At 36.0% G+C, this 26,659-nt stretch overlaps 1 protein-coding gene across 9 annotated transcripts in view; it reads right to left on the reverse strand.

The window, feature by feature from the left end:
* The window catches only part of ERCC6L2 (ERCC excision repair 6 like 2), a 58,090-nt gene that overhangs the window by 25,031 nt on the left and 6,400 nt on the right, over positions 1 to 26,659 (reverse strand). For 8 of the 9 annotated variants that reach the window (XM_037372968.1, XM_037372969.1, XM_037372970.1 and 5 more), the window contains 11 exons: positions 25,411 to 25,530; positions 23,857 to 24,050; positions 21,581 to 21,742; positions 20,151 to 20,358; positions 18,590 to 18,730; positions 16,898 to 17,011; positions 15,206 to 15,325; positions 10,328 to 10,399; positions 9,064 to 9,209; positions 3,883 to 3,978; positions 2,817 to 2,916 (listed from right to left, as the gene is read on the reverse strand). In XM_037372968.1, the coding sequence (XP_037228865.1) occupies positions 2,817 to 2,916; positions 3,883 to 3,978; positions 9,064 to 9,209; positions 10,328 to 10,399; positions 15,206 to 15,325; positions 16,898 to 17,011; positions 18,590 to 18,730; positions 20,151 to 20,358; positions 21,581 to 21,742; positions 23,857 to 24,050; positions 25,411 to 25,530 (1,473 nt within the window). The remainder of the gene's footprint in view (positions 1 to 2,816; positions 2,917 to 3,882; positions 3,979 to 9,063; positions 9,210 to 10,327; positions 10,400 to 15,205; positions 15,326 to 16,897; positions 17,012 to 18,589; positions 18,731 to 20,150; positions 20,359 to 21,580; positions 21,743 to 23,856; positions 24,051 to 25,410; positions 25,531 to 26,659) is intronic. The other variant, XM_037372973.1, reaches the window with a different exon arrangement.

The following is a 26,659-nucleotide window of genomic DNA, read 5'->3' on the forward strand; positions in this document are numbered from 1 at the left end:
CCTGGCACCCACATTATATACACAGCTCTAGCTGGAGCTGGCAGAAGTTCCTAAGGGAGGATATTTTGTTTTGATTTCCCTGGCAGATACTGGTGTAATAGATTGTGGTATAACATGATATAACAAGTATAAAAATGTTTGGATTTACTGAATAAAAAATTAAAAATGTTTCAAGTCTTTCATTTCATTGTTTTCTAATATCAGACAGCTACTATACACAATACTGACACTCCTCTGTATCTTGACAGCTCATCTTCGCTCAATACTAAATTCTTATTATTTTCTCATAGCCCATTTCACTGTATGCTTACTTGATAAGGACTTAACACAGCCACAAGACTACTCTTACCAATCTCTGAATATTTTAATTATCATGCACTCTTGCTAAGTAGACTGAACAGAAGTGACTTAATCCTCCAGGTGAAAAGGAAAGACGAACAAATAGTTTGTCAGGCAGAATTAAAACATTTTTGAAGTCAGGCAGAATTAGCTGCATTCCAATGACTGTAAATTTTCAGTATTTATATAATTGGTCTTTCTTGAAATTATGCATGGTATTTACAGAAGTATACTTCAGGATACATATGTAACTTATTCAGGTTTCTATTATGTTAGATTTCAATTTTATTTACATCAGATTCTTCAGTTGCATATGACTAGGTCAGACAACCAAACACCACTACCAAAAAAAAAAACCAACTAGCAATTTTAAGATCAAATACATCCGTCAGCAAGAATACACTTGCAAACAAAGCTTTTTCACGTAAATTCACTTCATTTAAAGGATGGATGAAAACATTTAGCTCTCTGACAACACCTTTGTATAGTTCATCAAAAGCCACACATCCACACGTACTCATGCCTTTCACGGTGTTATACATGCCTTTTGAAAATCCAAACAGACAATATCCAGGTCTTCTTTATCTATATGATCACTAACTCCAAAGACCACTGTGAAGCATGAATCCCCTTCTTCAGGATTTTAGTGAACACTGTTGTAATCTGTTATTGCTCATTTTGTTAACCTTTCTGAGACGTCCCCTACTGATACTTGCTGTTGAAACAAATCCTCAGGAGTACTTTGCACAAGAGAAATTTTGGAACAGGATGTTCTCTAAGCTTTTCCATGAATGTAGAAATAAAGAATAAATCAAGCAGGTTTTTTTTCCAATGACCGTTCCTTTAAACTTTGCTAAAGTAATGCTCACATAGCAGTACAATTCATGCTCCCAATGTGTTCAAAAACTAAATTAGCTTTTATTTTTTTAGACCGTTATACCTCAAAAATCAGTTTTGGACTTACCGTGTTTTATGTTTAACTTCTCTCATTAGTATAGGATTTCAACTATTAATACAATAACTTCTTCGTTCTGAACTTTTAATACAGAGCCTCTGAAAATTGCCCAATTATCTGTGAGCAGTTCAGTCCATCACCTATTTTTTTAATTTCTTCCTAAAAAGTTTCTTCTTTTTTTGTTTAGATCATCTTGTCAAAATTAAACAGAAGTCTAATTGCTTTTTTACTTCTACAAAACATGGAATTTAAGTGAGATAAAGTCACTGTTACACTTTTGAAAGTAGTATTTTAAAGCAAGCCACACATATCACTAAGAGCAGCTCAAGATTTGATCTTCCAGCTGTGGGTTTTCTGACTATCTGCTCTGTGAAATCAGATTATCTTAGAACTTCATTCTTATTTGTCACCTACTTACATATTAAGAGGATAATGACAGTCTGTATACTACTGCACTTCCCACCCAGTCTCTAACCTCCTCCTTGTATATACCCCAGCTACAAGAAGATGCTTGTCACAGAAAACTCATTACCAAATTTTTCCTATTTATAGCCAAAAATTTGCATTCCTCAAGTTTCATAAAGCTTTCTTTAATATAAAGTATCACTTGCCCACTGAGGCCACCTACTTAGTCTTTTCTATGCAATGCATTCTTCAAAACAACTGTGTCTCACCAATTTTCTTCCTTTCTCCAAGTTTATATGCCTGTAGTATCTTAATTTAAAATCAATCATCTTATTTCTTAACTTGCAACTCTTGCTGAGAAAAACATGTCCATATTTAATCTAGTTTCTTATTATTCTGCAGCCTGCTCTCTGTTGTTCATGTTCAAATCTGCATATTTTTTGTTTTAATTCTGATCTCATCAGGAAACAGTTGCCATATTATGTGTTCCTCAAGTCACACACTTAGGTTTACTCACTTAAGATTGGGAAAAACAAACAATGCAAGCAGAAAAATTTAGAGAGGGCAAGCGTTTCAGGTTGAGTATTCTGGCAAGCAACATTACTTCATATCTTTTTAACAGCAGAAACTACAAACTGTTTTCCCCTCCTTTTATAAGGAAGTTTTCACAGGCCAGAGAATTGCAATGCCTTCTTGCTTTTCTTCTATAGCACTAGCAAGACTTTCGCTCTACCTTCTCCCACCTTCCATAAGAAAAAGCTGCCTGAATCAAACTGTTGCAGGTACTAACTACAACTCTCACAGATATATTTTATCTGTGTAAAATATGTAAAAATACAAGTTTTTAAATAAAAGAGTTCTCTTCTCTGTATAACCTTATTAACGTATATTGCATAATTAAACTATCAAAAGTTACAAAAAAACCCCTTAGAATACAAATGTAATTCTGTTTGTTCTTTGACAATTGCTAAATGGTGTATCTCTGCTTATAAAGTTAAAGGTAATAGCATATATCATACAATCAAGGTGAACTTTGATTTTGCTATAGGCTACAATAGCTTTCAGTCATTGAAACCACTAAAAAGAACTCCCCATTTAAATAGTTTGTGAGCTTTACCTGTTTATAAACTTGTCGCAAGTACATCATCTCCTCCACAGTTCCCAAGGATATCAGTCTAAACACTTTAACAGGTTTGAACTGGCCAATCCTATAAGCTCTGCAAGGACAGCAATACATTAAAAAATGGTTTTTACCAGTAAAAAAAAAGATAAGAGAGTGCTCTTAGAGGTAGTAAAATAAATAAAAGCATTTTGATAAAACAAGAGTACTCTAAATGATTTATGAGTTGGTTGTAGGTTTTTTTTGTGGCGAGGGCTTTTTTGGTTGGTTTGGTTTTTCTTGTTTTTTACTTTTCCAAATTTTCCTCAGTATTTCATTCCCTTTTCCTTTACCCTTAGTTTTCCATGTTTCTTCCCAGGCCTATCCAGTTAAAAAAAACACCTTTCTCCTCAATTTGAATCACAAGGTCTGTCTCCCATCTCTCTTGAAAACATATCTTCCACTACATTTTCTCAGTGGTTTTTTTGTTGGGTTTTTTTTTCCCTGTCTACATCTGCTCTTGCACAAGACATTATCCTATTTGCATTATGTACGAGTTAGATCATGGATTACTTGGGGCAGTCTGTTCTTTATTGACTTTTTAAAGCACTTCACAAGTCACAACATCTTTATAAAAACAGCTAATGAACTTGCAGTTTTTTATCTAAACGGTAAATGCTTAGAATTTTTCCTTTAAGGATTCTGGAATTCAAAACTTCACTTGAACTAGGGTCAACTACAACCGATTCTGTCCTGACAGACAAAGGAAAAATGCCATGCAGCTAGACACACTGATGTTTCAGAGAACAGAAGTTACAGTAACTATGGCTTTTTTTTTTTTTAAATGACCCCACCATAACAGTGCCACAAAAATTGGAAAATAAGTAGTAAAAATCAGGACTAAAAAATAAGAACACCAAAGCTAAAAACCATTTGGCTGGACATTTCTTACTGTCATGTGGACAAGTCAGATTATGTAAAAAATTTCTTAAGCCGAGGGAAATTTTAGTTGGACAACCAGATGACAGAATCCAAGCAAAAGAAGAGTACAACATGGATCAGATTCTGTATTTTGAGAGTGTACCTGTCAATAGCTTGAAGATCATTTGCTGGGTTCCACGTAGGATCAAAAACTATAACAACATTGGCACCAACAAAATTAAGACCCAGTCCACCAGCCCTAAAACATAAAATAAAAAAAATCAGAACTATTTGACACTAAGAAAGACAGAACAAACTTTTTTTTTCAGTGTATTGGATCCATATTGGCAACATAAAAAAGCACAACAGAAATACTGAAAATGGGGTACACTAACTGTGGTATTAATAACCACCAAGTACTTAAATAAGCACTGTTATAAAATGCAGTCTTCTCCCTTCAGTAGCAAGAAGGTTACAAACTATGACTAGCTGAGTCATAACGAGCTGCTATCACCTTGCTACAGTAAGAGTCCCTGATCGCTACTTCATATCCACTAAGCCCTCCACAGGCCAAGTCCCTCAATGATTATACTGAAATTCATAACCACTTCTATGCCAATTAACATTACAGAAGCAGGAAAACTACAGCTTAAAGAGTCTGTGTAACATTTTACTTCCTTTAATTCCAGTACATAGTTTTGACAATGATGCTATACAGCTTCCAATAAAACGGTCACAGTCTAGGGTAAGTCACATCTATGAGAATTAACAACTGTCACAAGTGTATTTGTAGAGTATATGTCAACTGTTACAAATATAGTTGGCCACACAGCTGCATATAAGCAATACTCGTACTGGTCATTACATGGAAAAAAATCACTGTCAGAAAACTGTCTGCTGAGGGGGTTAGTACTCACAGTGGTACCAGTTACATCATCTTAATACATTCAACAGCTGTAGTGTGCTTTCAGGTAAAGCCTGCACGCCAGTAAAGAATTTGGAGCATATGCCTAACCTAAGGTAGCTAACTAATGTCCTGCTGAATCCAACAAAACTGCTCAGTTACTGGAGTCTGGTATGTACACAGCTAAATGATTTGATAGGAACAAAAGTGAACAAAATTCCACTTCTCATCCATCTGCAACACAAGCAAATACTGAAAATTCTTTAACTGGCTCAACCAATATTCCATGAAAAAGACAAAAGTTCCTATACAAGCCTATGCTAAATACTTTTATTAATTTAACTATTAAAACAATTCTTCACATTGACATAGGCAGCACTAATTATCAAATGTGTTTTTTTCCTGAATGAAGTACCACAAAATTGAAAAAGTCAATTTCATGTAATTCACCAAGCACCTGGTTTTAACAGATTACTTTATATTACACTTGTTTAAAGCAGTGGGAAAGGTAAGAATTTCCAGGTATAAAAATGAACAGACAGAAACCAAAATCTTACAGAGCCCCACCACTTCTCAGTCTTCATGGAATCCCTGTCAATATAAATACAGTTGTGGCCTCTTCCTTCCAGGTGTGGTGTGGTGTTGGGTTAGTTAAATCTGGAAAGGCAGAGGATGTGGGATCCTGCCAATATTAACAGAGGTTTCCGGAGGATGAGTGTTCTCAAAGTTTGAAATGCTGAATAAAAATCTTTGTATTTTTCAGAGTACCTTACTGTATTTTGGAATTCTGGTGTATTTCTTTTTAGTGAGGACAGAATGCAGCCTCTCATCTTACCAAACCAACCCTGCAGTCAGACTGAAACACAAGTCAACATCTTTTTTTCCAAATGCTTTCTCATAAAAAATTGCAATATTTGGAACTGAAATATGAATTAAACCTCAGTGCAAAGCCTTACTGCAAGTAAAACAGACTGACTATAAAAATTAACTAAACAGGATACTTAGCTTTATAAAGATTTTAGCTTTCAATACTTTTTAGGTATGCCACAAAAATTCAGAGACTCCAAAACAGAAAAAGAATGGCTTCTATGTCCTTCATGGACAGAATGACTGCAGTAGTTAGTTTGTGCATTGTAAAAAACATCTTCAATTTTAAATGGCTTTTTAACTAGCTGTTAATCATTACTGCAAGATGGTCCATGCAAGTTACCATAATATGGCTCAAATGAAGAGCCGTGTATGAACGGTCTCATAACTGTTTTCAAAAGAGCATCTTATTTAAAACTGCACACTATGTTAAATAAATGGCTTGGTTTATATCCTGTCACTGACAACTTAATACATCAGTGTTCAGAACTTACAAAACAGTATCACATCAGGAAAGTTTCCATAAAAGCTTTGACTACATAATTCTATTTACCAAGTTAAGTTTTTTACAGTTTGTAAGTTCTCCGTTTCAGTGAGATCTTGTGGCTGAGAGTTCTTTGAATGTGATTACATGCACATTAAAAATTATTTGCAATATAGGTGCAAAAAATTCATGTCAAATGAAGCCCTGTAAGAGTGAAAAGTAATCGACAGCAGCCCAGCAATGGACAGTAACTGAGAATCCTGCAGGTAGAATGGAAGTGCATACTGCAAACTTTCATAATAAAAACTGTCTATACGTTTCTGTAACAATCAACTCTTTATCATCTCCACATAATAAAAAATACTGACAAGCACAAACAGATTTTCATTCGTAATTATTCTGAAGCAATTAATCTAGAGAAAGACTAGCATGGAAAAAACAGAAACAGTGATTTAGTTTTAAGGTGGGAATACTTGCTGCTCTTATTTCTTCCAGAATACCACAATGGGACAGGACTGCATAGACTTCATTACTGTACATATACAGGTCCCCTTCTTCAGGCTAAGTAACATCAATGAAGTTGCAAGCTCTGCCATTCTCCTCTCAAGTTATAGCAACTCCAGCAATTATTTTGTTTCTAAGCATACCCAAAAATCCCCTTTTCTTCCAAATAATCATACATTTTCCCAGCAATACCAGCACAGCATTGAAGCATTCTGAAGCAGATTTTACTTTGTGAGCCTTAGAAGTTCCAGCAGAGGTATATCTGCTTCTCCATAGAGCTGAAGGCTGAAACCCTTAATCTATATCTAATGGTTTGATGGCATTTACAAGCTCCGATGAAATCAATTGTATTTTCTCTGAACACCCATAAAATATATTTATCCATATAGCTATATTAGCCATAGCTATTGATAAAAGCATTATGGACAGCTATACGAGTATGTTTGATACTAGCATTAACTGCAAGACTTGAGGTCAAGCTATATAGACAGATTTTTTTTTTTTTACTTTATTGTTTAAGTCCCTATTTTTCAAAAAAACTCACCAATTAGAAACCAGCATTCCCAAATGTCTACGCGCTATATACATAGGCAATTCCAGGCAGAAACAGCATTTTGCTGATATTAAAGAAAAAAAGAAAAAAGGAATCTAAACCAGGAACATTGTACATTCAACAGTGAAGTCGTCACCACTGTCTGCAGTGTAATTTGCTAGTTTATAGATTGGTGCTTCTCATTTAAAGTTGTATGTTAACTTTACTAGTGGAATATAATGGCAGACTCAAGATCACTATGCAGGGAATTCATACTTTGCAGAATGCATTTCTGTGGCCAAAAGACTGCAAGTATTGTCAATGAAAATCAGCATTTGGCTCTCCAAGCAATGGGACCTTCAGAACTCATACAATTTGACTACACAGAACAGTTTGCCAAAGACTTTGCAAGAACGCACAAACAGAAGAGTATGACCCAATTCTGTCAACTTACTATGTGCTGAGAAATAAAGAATAGACTGTAAGTCCTAATACCTGAAATCTGAGTAAGAAGATGAATCTCTTGTAGAGTAGAACTGGGACAAATCACTTGCCAATTTCCAAAGAATTACAAAACTAAAGCTGCTTTCATTACTGTATATCAAGCAACCAAAAAGATCACTTCTTGTTGTCTGTGATAAACTACACAAAGAATTGCACCTCCTGTTCTGCTTCACAAACACTGGTTATGTTGACTGCAATTCCATCATTGTTCCTTCCATCCTCAGTAAGATGAGAAACACTAAAAACAACATAATCAAGACTTTCTCAAGCACCAGCAGCAGGCATGGAAAGCTGATCTGTCTCTCTGTATTCACAAGCTGTCATAACATAGAGGACAAAGCCCATCTCCGTTTACCTTCATTTTTACTTCTACATAAATTAATAGAAGAGAATTGAAAAGGTTGTGATTACACAGCCAGACCAATAGAAGCATAAACAACTAGTCTTTCCTAATGCTACAGGTACAGTAATTCCCTACTGTCTTCAGAAACAAGGAATAGGGACCCACGAAGATCTTAGGGAAGCTGATGGCCAGATTCCACAGTTAGCAGAGATTACAAACAAATATGCAAGACCAACACCACAAACCTCTTCACAACCCTGCCCACATGCACCAGACTATCTGAAGACAGTTCTGACATGCATTTGCCATAGTCTTTAAGATTATGCCTGACTTCTAATTAAAACATAGTAAGGGTCCTCCCATCTAACTACAACATGCACACTTCCAGTAAAGGAGGACTGGAGTGGCTACATAGGCAAGAACAGAATGTTTGCATGTTTCATCAAGTTTCACTGACTTTTCCTCTGGGCGGGAAAATTAAAGTTTCTCTTTGTTCCCTTTCTGCCCTTGCCTAGTAAAAAACTTCATCCAAGATGACACATGGAAATAACCACAACTAAAGAAAAAAATATAATATAAAGAACGGTCATCATAGTTTCATTAATTTTAGTTTACCATATTGTTCTTTTGAAAATGAATTCACTATCCATCATAAACTGGAAAACAGCTCTGATAGGTACATACATTTAAAAGACAGTGAAATACTTCAAGCAATCTTTAAAACAGATGTATGCTAATTAATATGGTAGATAAATTACAGTAACACCAAGAGATAATTTTTCAGCTCAGTACAGCATTTCATGTTTACATTCACTTGCTGTTCTGCTAGCACAGTATGAGAAATTGAGCCTGTCTACAATAAAATGAAAGCTTTCTGTAGATAATAACATAATAATAATAATGATGTTTTAAAACTGTTTCCTCATTTCTACAGCAACTGGAAATTTAAAGCCAGGATTTAGAAGACCCACTTGTTTCAGACCTTAGAAATCCTCATAAAGCAGAGGAGAGGGTAAACATCTCCAGGTGTTTTAAAAAGCTTCAGACCACAGCAGTGAGTCTATGTTTACTAACAGACAAGAGAAAAAGTCACATTCTCAAAAAAAGTAGTCCCTCACAAGGTCATCAAGCAAAAAATCAGAGTAACCTATTTATTAAACACTATGAAAGGCAGAATGAATCACACTACAAGTTAAATTTACTTACATTGTAGATACAAGACATATGTTAATTTCTTGAATGCTGTTGAACTCTCTTACGACTCTGATCCTATCTTCTGATTTTGTATTTCCATCAAGTCGTCGGTAATCTAGCCCAGAAGCCATACAGTATTGTTCTAGCACATCTAGCAACTGGGTAGAAAAATAGTAACAATAAAAAAGATTAAGTGCTTGCTATGATCTTTTTATTTAAAAAAATAAACACAGAGGTCGTGTTTCTCAAATATATTTTCGATAGACCAAGCACTGGAAATGAGAGTAAATAGTCACCATTTTGGTATCAAACATCCTTGATTCTCTTTAACTGTGATTCTACAGCACTCAAGGCGATAATAATGGTCTGCTGTGGTTTCACTCAATCTGTCCCACCTTTACGTGATGCAGAATCAGTTCAACCCAACAAGCAGGCAACAGAAACAGTTTCCTACCATCTTAGCAAGTTACTGGAAATACAGTAAATGAGTATCAGAGCCAGCACAAAGAAACATATTGGTATGCACAGAGCTCAGAGGGATGGAGTGAAAGGGACTGCAGTAACCAGCAATGTGGCCTTGAACACTGTGAAGCACAGCTTAAGGACACATAGCATTTTACTGCTGCATCTAAATATTAAACTTGCAGTCCTCCTTAAAGCCATAAAATCATTAAATATTTAAGACTCCAAACTGTCATTTTCGCTGTAATTTTTTAATAGCTTTTAGTGCCATCATATTTAAGTAAAGAAAACCATACTATAGGTTGCACCATATCAGGTAACACATTACTCCCTAACAAGAATATCAAGGTGCAATTCTCCTAAAAGTGAAATGCACATTCATTCACCTCTTGCTCCAATTAAAGACTGGTTAAGTTCAAACTGGATGAATTTTTATCACTGCTGATAGTCAAAAGCCATTAGAACAGAGGAAATTTAACTACTTTCAGTTTCAACACAAAGGTTGTATGACACTTCAGCTGTACTTTGCTGTGACACTGCTCTAACAAGCTGAACTCTGTATGAGTTATCTACATCTGAGGTAATACAACAATTTAAAAAATGCTCAAAGGAAGGCAACAGAGTGTTACATTTGTTTTGCCAACACCATTTTTATCATGAGATAACATAAGGTTTCAATATGCTTCTGGAGTATGGCATCATTATTTCCCATAGTATGGAGAAAAAGGAAGTGTGGTTGACAGCTGTCACCTCAATGCTTTACACTTCAGAACTTACTGCTGCAGCTAAGTGATAAAAATCATATGGAGCTCACCTTTGTAGAAAAGGAAAAAAGAAGAACTTTATCCCTGTGTTTTTGGAAGTGATTTAAAAGCTGCTGAAGGACCTGTGAACCAACCACAGAACAAAAATGAAGAAATTTTATCTACAGGTCATCTCACACACACTTACTTGTGTTTTCAACCTTTAAACAGGCTATACTGTAATTGTTTGCAAGGCCAAACAGAGGCATAACAAAAACCATTACTAACATAAGTGTACCAAAGATAATGAATGAAGATGCTGGAATGCATTTTTCAATGATCTACATCGAAATCCTGCTGTAAGAATGTCATTATACCACTAATAGTTAAACTCAGAAGCTATTTCTGTCAGTGTGTAGACTGCAACAAAATGTTACTTATGCGCTAGCTCAGCTTGTCAGTTTTTGCATTTGAGAAATGCACACAGTTCCCCTGAAAACTGTTTAAGTTTTCTGTGCCACATCTGAGTTTAGAACTTCTTGGAACTTGTCTTCTTAAAATAATCAGTGAGATGTATGCCCCTCCTTGCTCCCACTCTTGTCTGTTGCTCTGTTTACAGTAGGATCCAGCTTCCCAGACTCTGCACAGACCTTAAAATGCCAATAATTCACCTACACACAATGTTCTTCTGGTGGGGAAGCAAATAATCCACAGTCTTGTGCATAACAGTGATACTGTTATTTTCAAAAGAAGCATGTCCACATCTGGCAATGGCAGCTCCAGAGTATCACAGAAGTGATACACAAAAGGGAAAGAGGAAGTTTGTTACATGCTTGTATCTTTCTCCTACTGGGCAATAAATATTTGAAAAACTGTATTTATTCAGTGATAAATACATGAAGCGTTAATCAACACTCATTTCACTAAAAACATAATAAATTTTTGACAACCAAATAGTGATGTATATTTATATTAATTTTACATTTCTAGATAATATCTAGAATAAAAATAGTAACTGCACATCCCTTACAAGCCCTTTTGTATATGTTTGCCAGGCAGTTACAAGTGAAAACAAAGTACAAACAAGATTGTTTTTATACAACAAAACCAGGCAAAAACTTAGAAACCAGGACTTATCTCACTGGGGAAAAAAAAAAAATCACATCAGGTAATTCAACAAGCACTAGATTACTTACATTTGCATTTTATTTAGCCAAATTAAGAAAAATAAATGGAAGAAAAAACAGTGACATGCTTTTAAAATAGAAGGGATTTTGCTACTGTATTATTGTTTTATTATATTTATTGTATTGTTGAAGTACAGGTCAAATAATGAATTTCCTATAGGAGAATACACAAACAAATCCACCCAGTTTGTTTAAATAACATGGATCACTGTCATGGCCATTGGGATTTTAGGTGTTCTGGAGTAAAGCACAGCTCTGATGAACAGAGAAAAGTAGAATGGTTTTGCACCAAAAAAACCCCCAAAACTCTACGTTTGCATACTAGAATATTATCCTAAGTGCTGTTAATCTGAAAAAGAAATACTTGATCATACTCAAGCAAAAGTAACACACTCTTTGTAAGAGTTCACATGGATTTAAATGCATATCTCACCATTTCTACATATTGTGAGTTGCCCGACTGATGAAACTTTACCTCTCACTTTTGAGAATACCTTGTTTGTATACAGATGTCTAAGCTACCCTACAGTGTTTTTAAGCCTTCAAAACCATGCCTGTCTGAGTTAGGGTTATGTTTAATGGCAGATGTTACTATTATTTGCAAGGTGCTCCAACAGACTTCCATTTCCCTACTGAAATACCGATAATATGCCAGGCAAAAATAAATAATTCAATTCAACATAGTTATTCTTAAGAGATTTATATTAAGAACAGAATTCCAAAACTCCACCAGAGGATGTCTGTGGAAACCTAACATGTGTAGTTTAAAAAAAAAAAGTTATTTCAAGTGCCCAGACACTGCCTTTTCACTTATGAAGTCTCTCTGAGCCAGAATTTTAACAGAACTGTAGAAATAATCAGACACAGTAGTAATGATTATTACTGCAGCCTGTTAAAACTACTCTCATTCATCATACTGCTTTTCCAAGCAGTCCCTGATACTTCTGTGCGGACAATGTGCAATCTTTGTGTTTCAAAAGTAATGGAATCACTTGTCCTTACACTTTGCAGGTCCTCTGTCTTCCTTAATGGTAGAAAAACGGTGGTTTCCAAACAAGGCAGCACACTCCTATTTCAATTTTCACAAATTCAACTATTTCAAGTTAAAATTCTAGGGATGAAATTCACCTTGAAATAGAAAGTATAAGCATAATCTTCTGTAAGCTGTGTGTTATGCAGTATGACTGACAGTGAAGGGTTAACACCACAAAAAAGCTCAGGCTTAGATCACATCACTGTGTATTACCCACCACCCACTGTATTGGTGTCATAGGTATACCATCAATGCTTGTACATGTACATTTGGATTATAAGGACTTTTTTCCAATGCTGTTGTTATAAACCTAAATTCAGAACAGAAAAACTGGGGTGGCACGCTGTAAATGCTACAGCGTGCAAGACAGAGATGACAGCCACCACAGCACAAGGAAGGACAGAAACATTAAATTGCCATTCTCTCACATTTACATTCAAGCAATTCTAGTTTTACTGATGGCAGTAAGCATATTCCATAGTACAAAAAGCTATGTTTTCCCATGTTTTCTCTCCGCTTGGCAAGAGAACAGAAGGTACTTTATGCAGGTATGTTAACCTTTTCGACTCTGCAAAAGTGTTACAACTGCCTGGCTAATCAACTTCATAGGCAAATCACAGCCCTTCTCCCCTGCCCTGAACAAATTTAAATAAATGCCACAAACTTTTCCTTTTAAAATATGCTCATCTACGAAAGAATAATCACCTGTGTCAAAATTTCTGGGTAGCCTATACTAAATTTCAATTTAAACAACTAAATTGTACCTATTCAGTCTACACTACCAGATGAAAGTTACAAAAGTATTTCAAATAGTTTCTAGAATTTATTTATAGAACAGAAGATGTAAAGCATTACAGTGGGACAAGGCCATTAAAAACATTTTACTATCATTTGCCTCATTTATTTCCAGATACACATGTTAAAATATATGAAACAGTTTTCAAGATCTAGTATCTGCTGACAGTAGTAACCTCTGATAACTTTCTGATGGTAAGGGGACCTTCTATATGAAATAGCTTCTGCATGACTTTGTTTACAGAGCATAAAACCCAAAGTCAACCCAAACAGCTTCTCTTTTAAAATTCAGAAGAGAAATTTTCCTCACAAGACAAACCTCCAACACAAATCAGCAGGGCAGCAGGGGGAAGCCACCACACCACCATACATATATGAACCAATTTCTGGCATCATAATTATTCTGAAGCCAAAATTAATGGACTTAACCACCTTATTTTTCAGTGATAGCTACTTGGTACACTACGTAAAACTCCTTCCAGACACAGAGATATCACCACACAATTCAGAATATTCTGTTTATACTAAGATGTATTTCACGAACTAACACAAAATTCAAGTTCCCCTAACAGAGAAAACAGACTTCCTCTCAAAGTTAGCAATTCTTTCAGTAATTTTTAGATAAATTCTGTCCAGTTTGTAATGGACTGAAATAGACACCACAGATTTCTAAAACAAAGCATCATATATATACAACCAGAGGTCATCAACAGTGGAAAAATATTCTGTTAAGTCTACTGGGCTGTCATAAATGCAGCATTTGAAAGTGCTTCTATTCTATAATTCATAAAATAAAGTAGAACTCCTCATAATAATACAAGATAATCAATTCTTATGTTGGCAGGAAAGAAGTTCCATATTGCTTTGTGTACAGAAGTACACTACTAGTGTAGCGTATAGTCTAATCTTTTTTAAAAGGTCAGAGTAATAGTGTCCTGTGACAGAATTTTTATCTCCATTTTTACTTCTATATAGCAATCTATATTGCACTTATCTCCCAGCTAGCAAATATACTGAATAAATGTTTTGCAATATAATTATTATTTCATAAATACAATACAAAAATACAAAAAAAACCCTCAAAAAAGTACACTCTGGTTGGTCTGCATAGTTTTTCACCCTCCAGTTACTCTCAGCTCAGAAACACTCCTAAGCCTAGTACTGTTTTCTTTTTAATTAGCTATATTAAACATTTTTCAGTTATTCATCCTGCTCCCCTCTGAAACTACAGAAAGTCAGTTTTTGAGGTAAGAGGTTTCATGGGTTTACACTTGGTTTTTTTGCTTAGCTTAGCATGGCTCCTATTTAGCTTCATTTGAAGGGTCCAAAGGGATAGAAAAGACAGTTAAGAACTCAGCATATCTTCACTAGTTCCACGCTACTCATGATTATAAAGGTCCTTCTCACATTCATCCTGACATTCTTTTCCAAGCTGGAAAGTTCCAGCCTACTTGGCTGCTTTTGTCCCACAGTACATCACCTTTGTGGCCCTTCTCCGACACTTTTTCTAAACCTTTTCAAGGTTCAACACAAACCTTTTGAGAGGAGAGACTGGAACTACCCACAATACTGAAGGTGTGCACAAACCATTAAGTCCATAATATTTTTTGTTTGCTCTGTTTTACTTTCCCAAATATTTCTGACTGCCACTGTGTGATGGTTTCATGGAACTATCTGTCATAGTATTAAGGTCATTTAGTCATCACTAAATACGTGAAGCTAACATCTTAGGATATCTTACCATCACACATCACTCTTATCCAGTCTTTGCCCAGAGGCATCCTGATCCATGACAAGAGATACCTACTGTGGTACCACCATCGTAAACAGAATGATTAAAACCCCACAACTATCAGCTGTACATTTTCTTACGTACATGTACTACAGCAGCAGATCTATTACAAATCTTATTTTTCATCTAAAGAATGGTTTACCTTCATTTTTCCACTGTATTTTGGATCTGAAATAGTTTCAAAGGCTGCATCTTTGCTTAACTGCACAAAATCTGGAAAACTGGAAAATACCTGGCTGCACACTCTTCTGATATGTGCTTCCTGGAAGAAAAGCAGAAAGTTTGAACAGGTGTAAAAAATTAGAGTTATGTTGGATACCAGTAAGCCATACAAGTCAGACAGGTTGAAACAAGCAACTCAAGCAGAGTTAGGTGGTTCTATTCAGTTCACTATAAAAGTACTGGATAAAACATCTGTTGTGCATTTTGGTTTGCTTCATTATAAAGGAGAGAGGATCTTGATCTGAAACCATGGATTCTAGTTACTCGAGTAAGAGTTGCCCAGAATTCCTTCTCCCAGGCAGAGACTGCAACAGGACTGACCGGAACTGTCACTCTCAAGAACCCTGTTGGCTTGAGGTCTGCATTATGCAACAGCTGCGTACCAGCATTTCTCTGGACCATCTGGCATGATAAGCCAATAGAGGAATTACATACTGTCCCACCACTATGACAAAAAAACCCCCAAACATTGGGGTGGGGGAGAGTGCAGGGGGAATGCATTTAAACTGTTCAAATGCACTTAAAACTGTTCAAAAGCCACATAAAGCTCTGTTGCTAGAATCTGGATAGCACTGAACTTTAACATGAACACACACTTTAAGTCTACCTTTGCCAAAGGAGCAGAAAAGATGTCCTCTCACCTAAGAGTAACACGTCATGGATTTTAGTACTAAAGGCAAGAACTACTATAAAACATCAGTTTCTTCATTAGAATTTGGAGCAATTAATAATTATGTATGCTGCAAAAACCAGTAAGTCTCAAAATACTCATACATTGTTATTTCAGTGGCTATTTAAACTCTTAAATGTTATTCCAACAAAAACTACATACAGAAAAAAAAAAAAAAAGAAAAAAGAAAAAACCACCACCAAACAAAAAAACCAGAAACACACACACACAAACACACCGGGAAACATTTGGGTATATACTGTGAATAAGGCCCTGGACACTAACAACAACATTTCCTAAAAACCAAAACTGCTTTAATGGAACAAACTTGCCAAAACTAGCAAGGATTTTCTCATTTCTATTCTGTTGTGGCTTTTGAGAAGTGGCAACATCCCTAAATCCTTTTGCTCATTCTTGGATATTAAGGATTACATGGAAGTATTTTTAAAAACTGCTGTTAGTGGGTCTTCTAGGTTACTTGCCACAGTAACAAAATCAACTGATACTGATCTCTCATTGAGAAATGTGCTTTAGTAGAAAATGCTCACTATTTAGAGACTCAGCTCTGAATACAGAGGACTAGAGTAAAAAAACCCTACATTCTTACTGCCTATTTATTTTTTTGCACAATGACATCCCTCTTACTTGTCATAAACAGAGCAGAAATGGCACTATTAGAAATCACTAAAAATTACTCTCACCCTAAACCTCTCCATTGTTTCTATAACCCTTATTTTGGGACATGCACTAAGTAAATGACCATACTGTTGTTCAGCGTCTCTATCTATAAGGGCTACATTCTGAACTACTGAATGGAAAAGGAATTTTGCAAAATATCTTAATTTCAGTTAGTTAAGACTTAAAAAGAAAGCCAATTAATTCATTCAAGTGTTTTAATCCTATTTTCCAGAAGTCCATTTTTTAGATACTTCTAAAACTAACCTGCTGCTTGCTAGTGTTGTCTGTCTGCAGCAGGGCAGCATGATTTGCGACCTTTTGTAGGATTGTCAAGTAACTGAAGCGCAGTGACTTAATTGTTTCACCATAAGCATTTACCTGCAAAGAAAAAAGAATGTTTATGCAAACAAATAATCCTGAAAATAAGAAATTATCTAAAATAAAATGCTACTTGTACAAGGTTAATGTATTAGTGATTCTAAATAGTACTATAATTGATCCCAAGGAAATCTATATTGTATTTTTAACAAAAATGCAGAAAGTTTTGTTTTTTCCTCAGCTTTATGATCCTATTAATCAAAAACATCTGAAAAACAGCTATGCTCATCGTTCACTCAACATTTCATACAGCATATCTACAGAAACTACGATAACCAAGATTTCCTCAGTAGACAAAAACCCAATAATTTTACAACTAATTTAAATGTAAATCAAAACAGAGCTTTTTGAACGACTTCTTATGCTACAATTGCTAACTGATCTAAAGCAAAAATGTATAGTTTTATAAACATCTCATGTAACATAATTCGAACAACTTCAAGCATTCTACAATGTAGCAGCAGCAACAGCATCAGCTATTTTTTCTGGTTATGGTTGGCCAATTTAGTTTTCCTTTCCCTTTTCAAGTTACTAAATTTCATGGTTAACTTTGGAATAGGACAGCCCATAACAGCACTTAAGTATCTGCAGGCCTGTCAACTGCCCTTTGTGAATCGTGTTCAACAACATTTTATTTTTTCTATAAAATTACAGGAAACAAAAACCTGCAAAGAACAAATGCTACTATCCACAGAATATTAAACAGGCCAATAGGGGGATTGTTTAAAATAAATATGCAGAATACTGAATAAGCTGTATCATTTGGTAAAAAATAAATAAATAAATAAAATAATCCACTATGCAAGAATTGAAACAGGCCAGAAAGAAAATAGGGAGAAGTAAGTATGAGACATATGCTTCTAAAGGTTTAAAAGACATGCTTAATCTGAGCCTAGTGAGTGATATAGGCAAAACAAATATGAAGCTAGACTAATCTAATGTTAAAGTCATCCAGAGAAGACAGAGGAAATCTGCAAAGCTGTTACTAGTGCAATACTTCTGCTTCTGCTCTATGGCTACTGTCACAGTTCTGCCTTCAATGCAGCAAAGCAAACTGCATGTTTAGTGGCACTGAAAGACACAACCCAACTGCAGTTGTAACACAAGCAAAGCCCAGTGTACTGGTTTCAGCTGGGATAGAGTTAATTTTCTTCTTTGTAGTTTGTGCAGTGCTTTGGTTTGGCCTGGGTCCAGGATGCCTCTGATTTGCAGCTTCTGCACAGACCACTTCAAGCACATGGAAGCAGCATGCCTGACACATACTGAGCATCCCAGCATAATACCTTTGCCAACATCAACTATATCACAGGTGCCCTTTACTTACTAATACAACAGATCCAGAATTTACTGCATAAATAACAACCACCTGCTCAGGGCATGCAAAGCAGCTTTGCTGTAATCCTAAAGTACCTAACACCATCATGCTTGTGATGCAGCCATCCATGTTTTCCAATAGGAATTTCCTGAACAGATGGCCTACGACTACACAGCCATTTCAATCAGCTCTTCAACTGCAGAAAGTCTCTCCAGAAAGCTAGAAAGACTATATTCTAAGATTCAAACAGTGCAAGTTCTTACTTTGTAACAACAGTTCTTCCTTTTACGGCCACTGTTGCAGCTACAGGGCTCTCCTGCTTGTAATATTAAGTTTACATCCTCTGTCTCTAGCACAGCCTGGTAGATTGCTTTCTGGAATTCCGTCAGAGAACAGTACACCATCTGCCAAAGACAGAACCCCAAAATCACAATTAAGTACAGCATACAAAAGAGCACTGCAACAACAAAAAAAACCCACATAAAACAATGAACATTGACAATAAAGTAGAAAATAGGAATATATTTGCTCAAATAGTTACAGGAAGTAATTCTAACACCAAATGAAAAAATGTGGATCTTGATACCAAAATAGCATGAAATTGTAGCCAAAAATGTACATATACTGATTTTATCCCCTCCCAAAATCCTACAAAGGAGTATCAATGTTAAGCTAAAAGAACCTGTTAAGTTTCTATAAATCTCACTATGGCTTTTATAGAGGTACAGGAGGAAGAGGAAAAATGAGAGAAATAAACAGGTAATTGTAATTATGGATTCCCCTCTGCCAATGGCTTAATTTGCCCTTTCTTTCCTCTTTTTAGGCACTAGCTGTTGTAGGGCGCTACCACAGGCAGGACAAACAGAATAAGCAATGAGAAGGCAAGGATCTACAGAGTACTATGGCCAAAACTCTTAGCCGTCTTCTTAGAGACCATGGGTGGCATCTCCCTGACATCTTTAGTCTTAGGCAGCAGGAGACAGAAATCCCAAGATCCTTCCTTAACTTAGGCTGCCCACACAGCAGCAGCACCATGCTGAGCTATAATAATACAGCAGTAACTTGAACATATACTCACATTAACAAGAGAATGAAAAGAATAAAACCTGCTAGATTTAGAACAGCGACTGACTGACGTTTGTGTTAATCTTTCCTTCAGAGGACAGTTTAGATGACATTATTATATGTCAAGAATGAAGAATAAATACCAAATTTTGAAAACAAAACTAGCTGCAAACTAACATATTTGTCTACTTAAAAGAAAAGTACAAATATATGTAATAAGAATTTATGATAACTCTTAGCTATAAAGTATTATCACTTTATATAATGTTTACAATAGCATGAGATAAACAGGATTACAGACCTATCAATCTGCTTTAGATTTAGGGGTTTCTTTTATTTAGAGAACGAAAATGAGGCAGTTAAACTAAAAGCATACTGTTCCATGCATGAAACATCAAGCTGCAAATTCAGAAGTGCTACATAGAATTTAAGAGATTTACGTATATTGCATTGGGTTTACACAGATCAGTACAAAAGTGCACATAAAATAGATGTGTAAATCACTAGTCAGAAGTCTAGCTGAGCATTTTCATGCTTGATTAACTCCATTTCAATATGCAATCATAGCAATTATGTGAACAATGCACGCTACTACTGCATGTGCATTTTTTCCAAGGCTCTGGATTCTTCTTCAGTTCGTAAGTCTATGGAAAAACCATGAACCACTACAGGCATGATGAAAGAGAGAAAACACAACAAAAACAAGAAAGAAGAAATATATTCATTAGCATCGCATTTGAAATGTGTAGGCACTCTTACTCTGTCTTCCTTTTTTGGCAACTGATCACTGATAAGCACTTTGGTACGCCTCAGAAACCAGCCAGACATTTTTCTTGCTAGCTCCACCATGGCCTTACGACCTGTTGCTAGCTCTCTTTTAGTTGCGGTGTGCCTCTGGCCATGCTCCACTGGATCAGAAAATTTCTTCTTGAAATGTACTCTGCTACCCAAAAGCCCTGGTACAGCCCTATTAAAAAACAAAAGGGGTGGGGGGTCTGTGAATGAATAACAGCATTTTCTTTACTCCAAGGCAGTCTATCCTTTTCCATTGATTAAAAGCATACCATACATTGTTTCTGGCTAACAGCAAGAGATCTTAAATTAACAATCACTAAAGAAATGAATAAAAACTGTGTACATAAATAGAAACATATACTACTTCCAGACACACCATTTTTTCATTTACTTTCTGTGACCCTCAGATGTTAAGAGATTCCCCTTAGGAAAAGGGCTGCCATCCCATCTCCAGAAAAATTAAAGCCCAGCAGACCAGTAGATGTCTCAAACACAGAACCTCTAAACTGCAAGGCTGCTACCGTTCAGGGGCCTAAATTGAAAGCTAAACAGTCATGTTTTCAATTTTTACTCTTTTTATTAAAATCAATTTATGCAGATATTACAGTTTACTAAATAAAATCTTAAGAAACCCAACAGCAAAAAGAATTTAGTAATCACCGGCAGCACTACAATTTACAACAATCTATTAATAATATCAGCATAGTTTTAATGAACCAGATGCAACACTAAGCTGTATTTCTTTCCCAGTATTTCAATTCAGTCTGTATATCCTCAATTCAAGGTATGTTTGCTTAGCTCCTCTTCTGTAAAGCACCCCCAGTAAGTCTCCTATGCTTAGAATTATAACTAGCCTTAGTTCTACCTCCTCATTTTAAGTTTTCCTGGACAAGACTGTTGCCTTGCAAATACTTGCACTTGTGCGTTTTGAAAAGCAGCAAAATATTATTACTTCAATCTTCCAAACAAGTCAGAATGACCTGCACATACTGGACATAGCATAGGCACAACTTTGGCTGGCAGAAGTTGTGTAATTATTCCTTATCTACTGTGCGGAGAACAGAAGAAGAAAAAAGAAAGCCCTTGGAAAAGAATGGTAAACATGGAGCAGGGGGGAGGGAGAGAAAGTAATCTTAATCGCTTCCCAAATTCCCCGAAGAAGCTAGTCAGGAGGAGCTCCAAATGTATTAAGTAACTGCACAATTCATACCAAGAGCGTACCTCCATAGTTACATTGGAAAAGCATACTTACATTCTCATAAAACATCGGGGTTTTTTGGGGGGGAAGAGTTGTGGTTTGTTGTTTTTTTTACACAGATAGGTCCATATCATCCAGCTCTGCACAGTTAATATATAGAGGTGAAAATATATAGAGAAAAAAATATTTCATTTACCAGTCCATAACACACCAAAGTTCCTTCATATTGTTTTGAAGAATGGTTCCAGTAAGACCTATGCGAACGCTGCATTTTAATGATTTCAGGGTTTGAGTTATCTGAGCCTTTGGATTCTTGATTTTATGTGCTTCATCCACTATCACAGCAGACCATTCTACACTGCAGATCAACAAGAAATATTGTATTAACTAAAACTACTTATCCAGTCATCTCACAAACACATAAAAAGATGTCAGCCACACAAGTAGCTGTGGTTATTATGAGACATTATTACTTTTTGATTTTCCTGTTTTACATTGTACTACATCACTCCATTTCTTCATATTCTGGTTTTTTTAGTAAACTGAATTGCCATAGCTGAATATAAAGGCTAAACTATATAGCAGTAGTTCATTTATTTGGCTAACTGTATCAAATGCTTTCTGTGAAGAAAGCAGCTTTCAACCTCTGGAGCAATCAATCCAGCACATCTCACCAGCACTAACTCTAAGTAGGACTTAGAAAAGTCAAATAAATCTTTGAAGATAAACTACTGAAACATGCTTAAGACAGGTATACTTCATTTTCCCAACAAAACCTATCCAGTGTAACTAGAAGCAGACTGAAGCATTTCAATCTCTGTTTTCCTACACGAAAGCATCACTCAGCTTCTTTGATATCTATCTACCAATATGGCAGAGGAGTTTCAATATTTTGTGGCTAGGAGGAATGCATTTAGAAGCAGGGATCTAAAGATACTTTGCAGCCAGTTATAACTTGGGAGGGTAGAATGACCCATACACTGTAATACTAATTTAAGTCATCATGTCCCTAGGAAGAGGTTTATTAACTTTAGGAGATTGCTTTATATATGTATGAATGAACAGTTCAAAACAAAATCATATCCACTTTGATGATACTTCAAGCTGCAAAAAGTTGAAACAGACATGTTTAGAAAGAAACCTCTCTCCTGAGAAGGCTGCGTTGTTGTGGCATTTTTGATGCCTGCTAAATACATTCACTTATATCCAAGTTCCTTACACTCCTAAAATCTGCTAATGATGGGAGCTTCTGAATGGATCCTAACAGTTGAGCATATGCTAGCTCCTTCAATTTAATCTCTCATTCTCTCATTATGCTGACTTACATGCATAACTGAGCCTGTGTATTCTTATTAGTGATAATTAACTTTTTAAGACCAGTTTTTAAGGCCAATCCATCATTCTAGCCAAGCAAGCCTCTTCCAGTGTGAAGACCATAGGCCCATCCAGTCACATGCTCTGCAGAAAGAGTTTAGTAAATATGTATGCTGAAGCAATATATTTGCAAGCAGTCACACAAGATCTACTCTGCACATGCACCTACTTCCTGATCATTGCCTATTCCATGACCAAGCCTGTAAAGTTCCTCAGAAAAACAAGAATTACAGTACTGCTAACACAAGTCCTTTAGTCTTCTATCTGCACTTCTTTTTCAGAACTGAGCACATAATAGAGATGGAGAACTGATTGTTTTGGTGATGGCTGCCCAGACCACTTGGATGCTCTCTGGGACCTGGACCTTTCTTGACACCTAAAATGACAAGATCTGCACATCCACTGACAACATCAGCTGCTAAAGGCAGGCTGCCGCTACTAGCTATTCACGCAACTTGTACCCTAATTCCAAGATGATGTAAGGGAAGAGGGCAGCTAGGATCAGATGAGAGGCTAAGTATGCCTGAACACAGCCAAAAGGCAGGCAAAACTCCTAGTTAAAAAATGCTGACAGCTATGGAGCAAATAAAGTAGGATTTCTAATACAATCTGCTGTCAGAAAACCTTGATTCTGCTAAGTCCATGAGGTATTTAAAACTATAGAGGCACACACCCCCTTTATATCTCAAAGTTTTTAGGCATCCAGAATTTCATCATGCTGGTGAAAAGTGCAAATAAGAAGGAAAATACCTTCTGAACAGGGTTTTTTTTCTCCTTACACTGTACTGAAAGATAGAAATATCTTCTGCATGTCTTTCAGCTACCACCAGTTTTCAGACAGGCAATTTCTGCATCTTTTAGAGAACACTTGAATGGGTTAACAGCAAAGACTAGCTTTATGAAACTACGCAACACTTACTTCTCCCAAGCATCCCACTACAAAGATAGTATAGGGTAAACTCAAAGGTAGTTAAATGGGATTTTCTTCTTCAGCACAGTTAAAGTAAATGCATTACACAGAAAGAATAAGTACTTGCAAAGAACAATGCGAAATTAGACAGTTAAAATGTGTGTAGAAAAATGCGTTAATATCATTACCTGTTAAATTCATCCAAATACAGGCGAAGTATCTCATATGTTGTAAGGGCAACTTCACATTTCCCTTGCTTGATGCGACTCAAGTCATCATCCTTTTTACTGCCATGTAAGACAGAGACCTTGAAGTATCCCCATGTGTCTAACTCATCCTTCCAGTTATAGAGCACTGAAAGAGGGGCTACTATGAGGAAAGTCTGAAAACCAACAGATGTTACAGCATTACTAGAAAAACTACAACATAATACTTTTGCAATAAGGAAAGTCAAAGTCTTGAGATTTATTTTACTGTTTTTACTGAACAATTTGAACTGTTCAATTTGTCACTTCAAAGTATAGCATGGAAATAATCTGAAGAGTCAACATAAATAAAAAAATAATCAGTTTACTCAGAGTATGCAAATATTACAGGAAATAATTTAATACTACAAAAAACCCAGATTATGACCTGAGTGAGTAGCACTAACAATTGCAACAAGACATGAGATACTATCATTTTGCTTTGTTACAGTATCTGTATACTATAAAGCATTTTACAAATGGAGAAAACAAAAGGATGAAGAGGATAAGCAGCTTCCCCCAACCCACCAGTCTAGTCATCACATGACTTCAAAACAGAAAGACCTGAAAAAGCTTTAAAACTTTAAGGCAGCTCATGCAACTCATTTAATATCATAGAATAATAAAATCGATAGAGGTGGGAAGGGACCTCAGGCAGATTCTAGTCCAACTTTCTGGTCAAAGCAGAGGAAACACTGAATTCAGACCAGGTCACTTAGGCCTTTCCCAACTCAGGTCAGAAGCATTCTGGCTTTTCCACATCAAGTACTTTCCCTTTACCTCTTACTCTCTGTATTTCCTCAGAAACCTGTACCCATTATTCACAGAGCTATAGCGGTATGACCCATTCTGCCAAACATTACAATTATTCCAATAAAATAAAAACAGCAATGGAAAACAGAAATTGCATGGGTCCTATGATGGGTAAAATTAAAATGATGTTTAGATTTCTTTCATTCACACAAACTTTTACATGTACCTTTATTTGTTGTAACTGCATTTGATTACCTGAATTATGAGTCAGACTTACTGCTGACATTATGACAGTCCTTCACAAAAATATGGGAGGTCACAAGAAAATTAGCAATTAATTTTCTAAATATATGCATTTGCCTTAATTATATAAATATCCTGTTAATATAGACACACATGGTTTTTGTACTTTAGAAACAATCACATGAAACTAATTTTTCTACTCACTGATACAGGTTTTGCAGAGTACTCTAGCCACAAATCTCATCCAGATATTTCCAAATGTTTTGTGTTAGTGCAGTCCAACAGTATTAGCAGATTAGACAATAACAGCTAGATAATGCACTATGACAGTCTGGAAAACTGAAGGCTTCCCTAACAGTACTAGGAAGGCCATGAAACCCCAACCTACCCAACTAGCTGAATTTTAAAAATATATATAAACCTTTAAAGCAAACAAGGAACTAATTCAAGTATTGCCTTTTACCACCAAAATCCATGAACTTGTATCACTAAAAGCTGTACCTTCTTGGGATTACACCTTGATTCTTTTTTCATTGTTCTCAGTAAAAATTCTGGCATATTATTTTCAATATCTTCACGTGTTCCTTTTTTGTGCAACACTGCAGCCAAAAACGAAATTACCTGAAGAAAGAAAACAATTCTCAATGATTATGTAAAAAAAAAAAAAAAAAAACCAGAACACAAACAAAAGACTGAGTTCCAATAAAAAGAAACACTTAAAACAAAGCCCAAGATGGAATTTAGTAAGGTGGTTTTGGGGAGCAATTGAGTTTTTTTGTTTGGGGTTTTTGTTTGTTTGTTTTAAATTGACCTGTTTTTAAAATGGGAACCCCTTCCCTTGGAGAATCCTGAATTCACGATAACAGCAATTAATTGTTCTATTTTTCTCTTTCATCCTCTAAATGGAAGAGTGCCCAAAATACAGAAGAGATTATAAGCCAAGAAACACTAGAGATGATGGATGCCTTGCAATTCTCCTCTATTTTCAGGACACCTGAAGTTTACATGAAAAACCAGAAGAAAGAGGTGTGTTGGTAAAAATCTAACCTCTAGGTATACATTTTCTGTACGTTCCTTTCCTTCTAATTCCTGTTAACATCAAAACTAGTTCTTTCTGTTGTGTTTGGGCTATATTCTCATATCTGCCTCAAACTGATCAAGGTGATTTCCCTCTGATTATGAGGACACACTTAATACACAACAGAAAGGACATACATCCCAGCATCAGCTATTCCAAGCTGCTCCCATAGTAATCCAAAACAGAAAGAAGGCACAGAGATAGCTGGCCAGAATATGCAAAACCATAAAATCCACTTGGGATAAATAGTATCCATGGGGCTAAGCAGCAGCAAGGACCAGATGCATCATCAGAGAGGTGCCCTTCTTTTGAAAACTCAACAGGCCTCCTTTACTCAGAGCAACTAGCTCCAGCTGCTTCCTTTTGTGGCTGCTACACAGCTGCTCATAGCAGCACAGAGATAAAGCTGTCAGCTAAAAATTTCCAAAAAAACCAGGACATTTCCATAGCTTTCTCCCTCTAATGATGGGGAGAAAACAGCCAGCCAAGAGTGCAGAAACCTGAGAAGCCCAAAGGTAGGTAGATGAGCAGAAGAGAGAGGAAAGCCACCACATATGGGGCTGCAAGGTGGGAAAGAGATGTGCAGAAGTAAAGAAACCAAAACATTTTTATACATAGTACTTTATATATACTAAGGCTAAGAGAAACTGCAAGTTCGCACATGCTGTTTGA

Source organism: Falco rusticolus, chromosome Z, assembly GCF_015220075.1.
Source record: "Falco rusticolus isolate bFalRus1 chromosome Z, bFalRus1.pri, whole genome shotgun sequence".
NCBI lineage: Eukaryota > Metazoa > Chordata > Aves > Falconiformes > Falconidae > Falco > Falco rusticolus.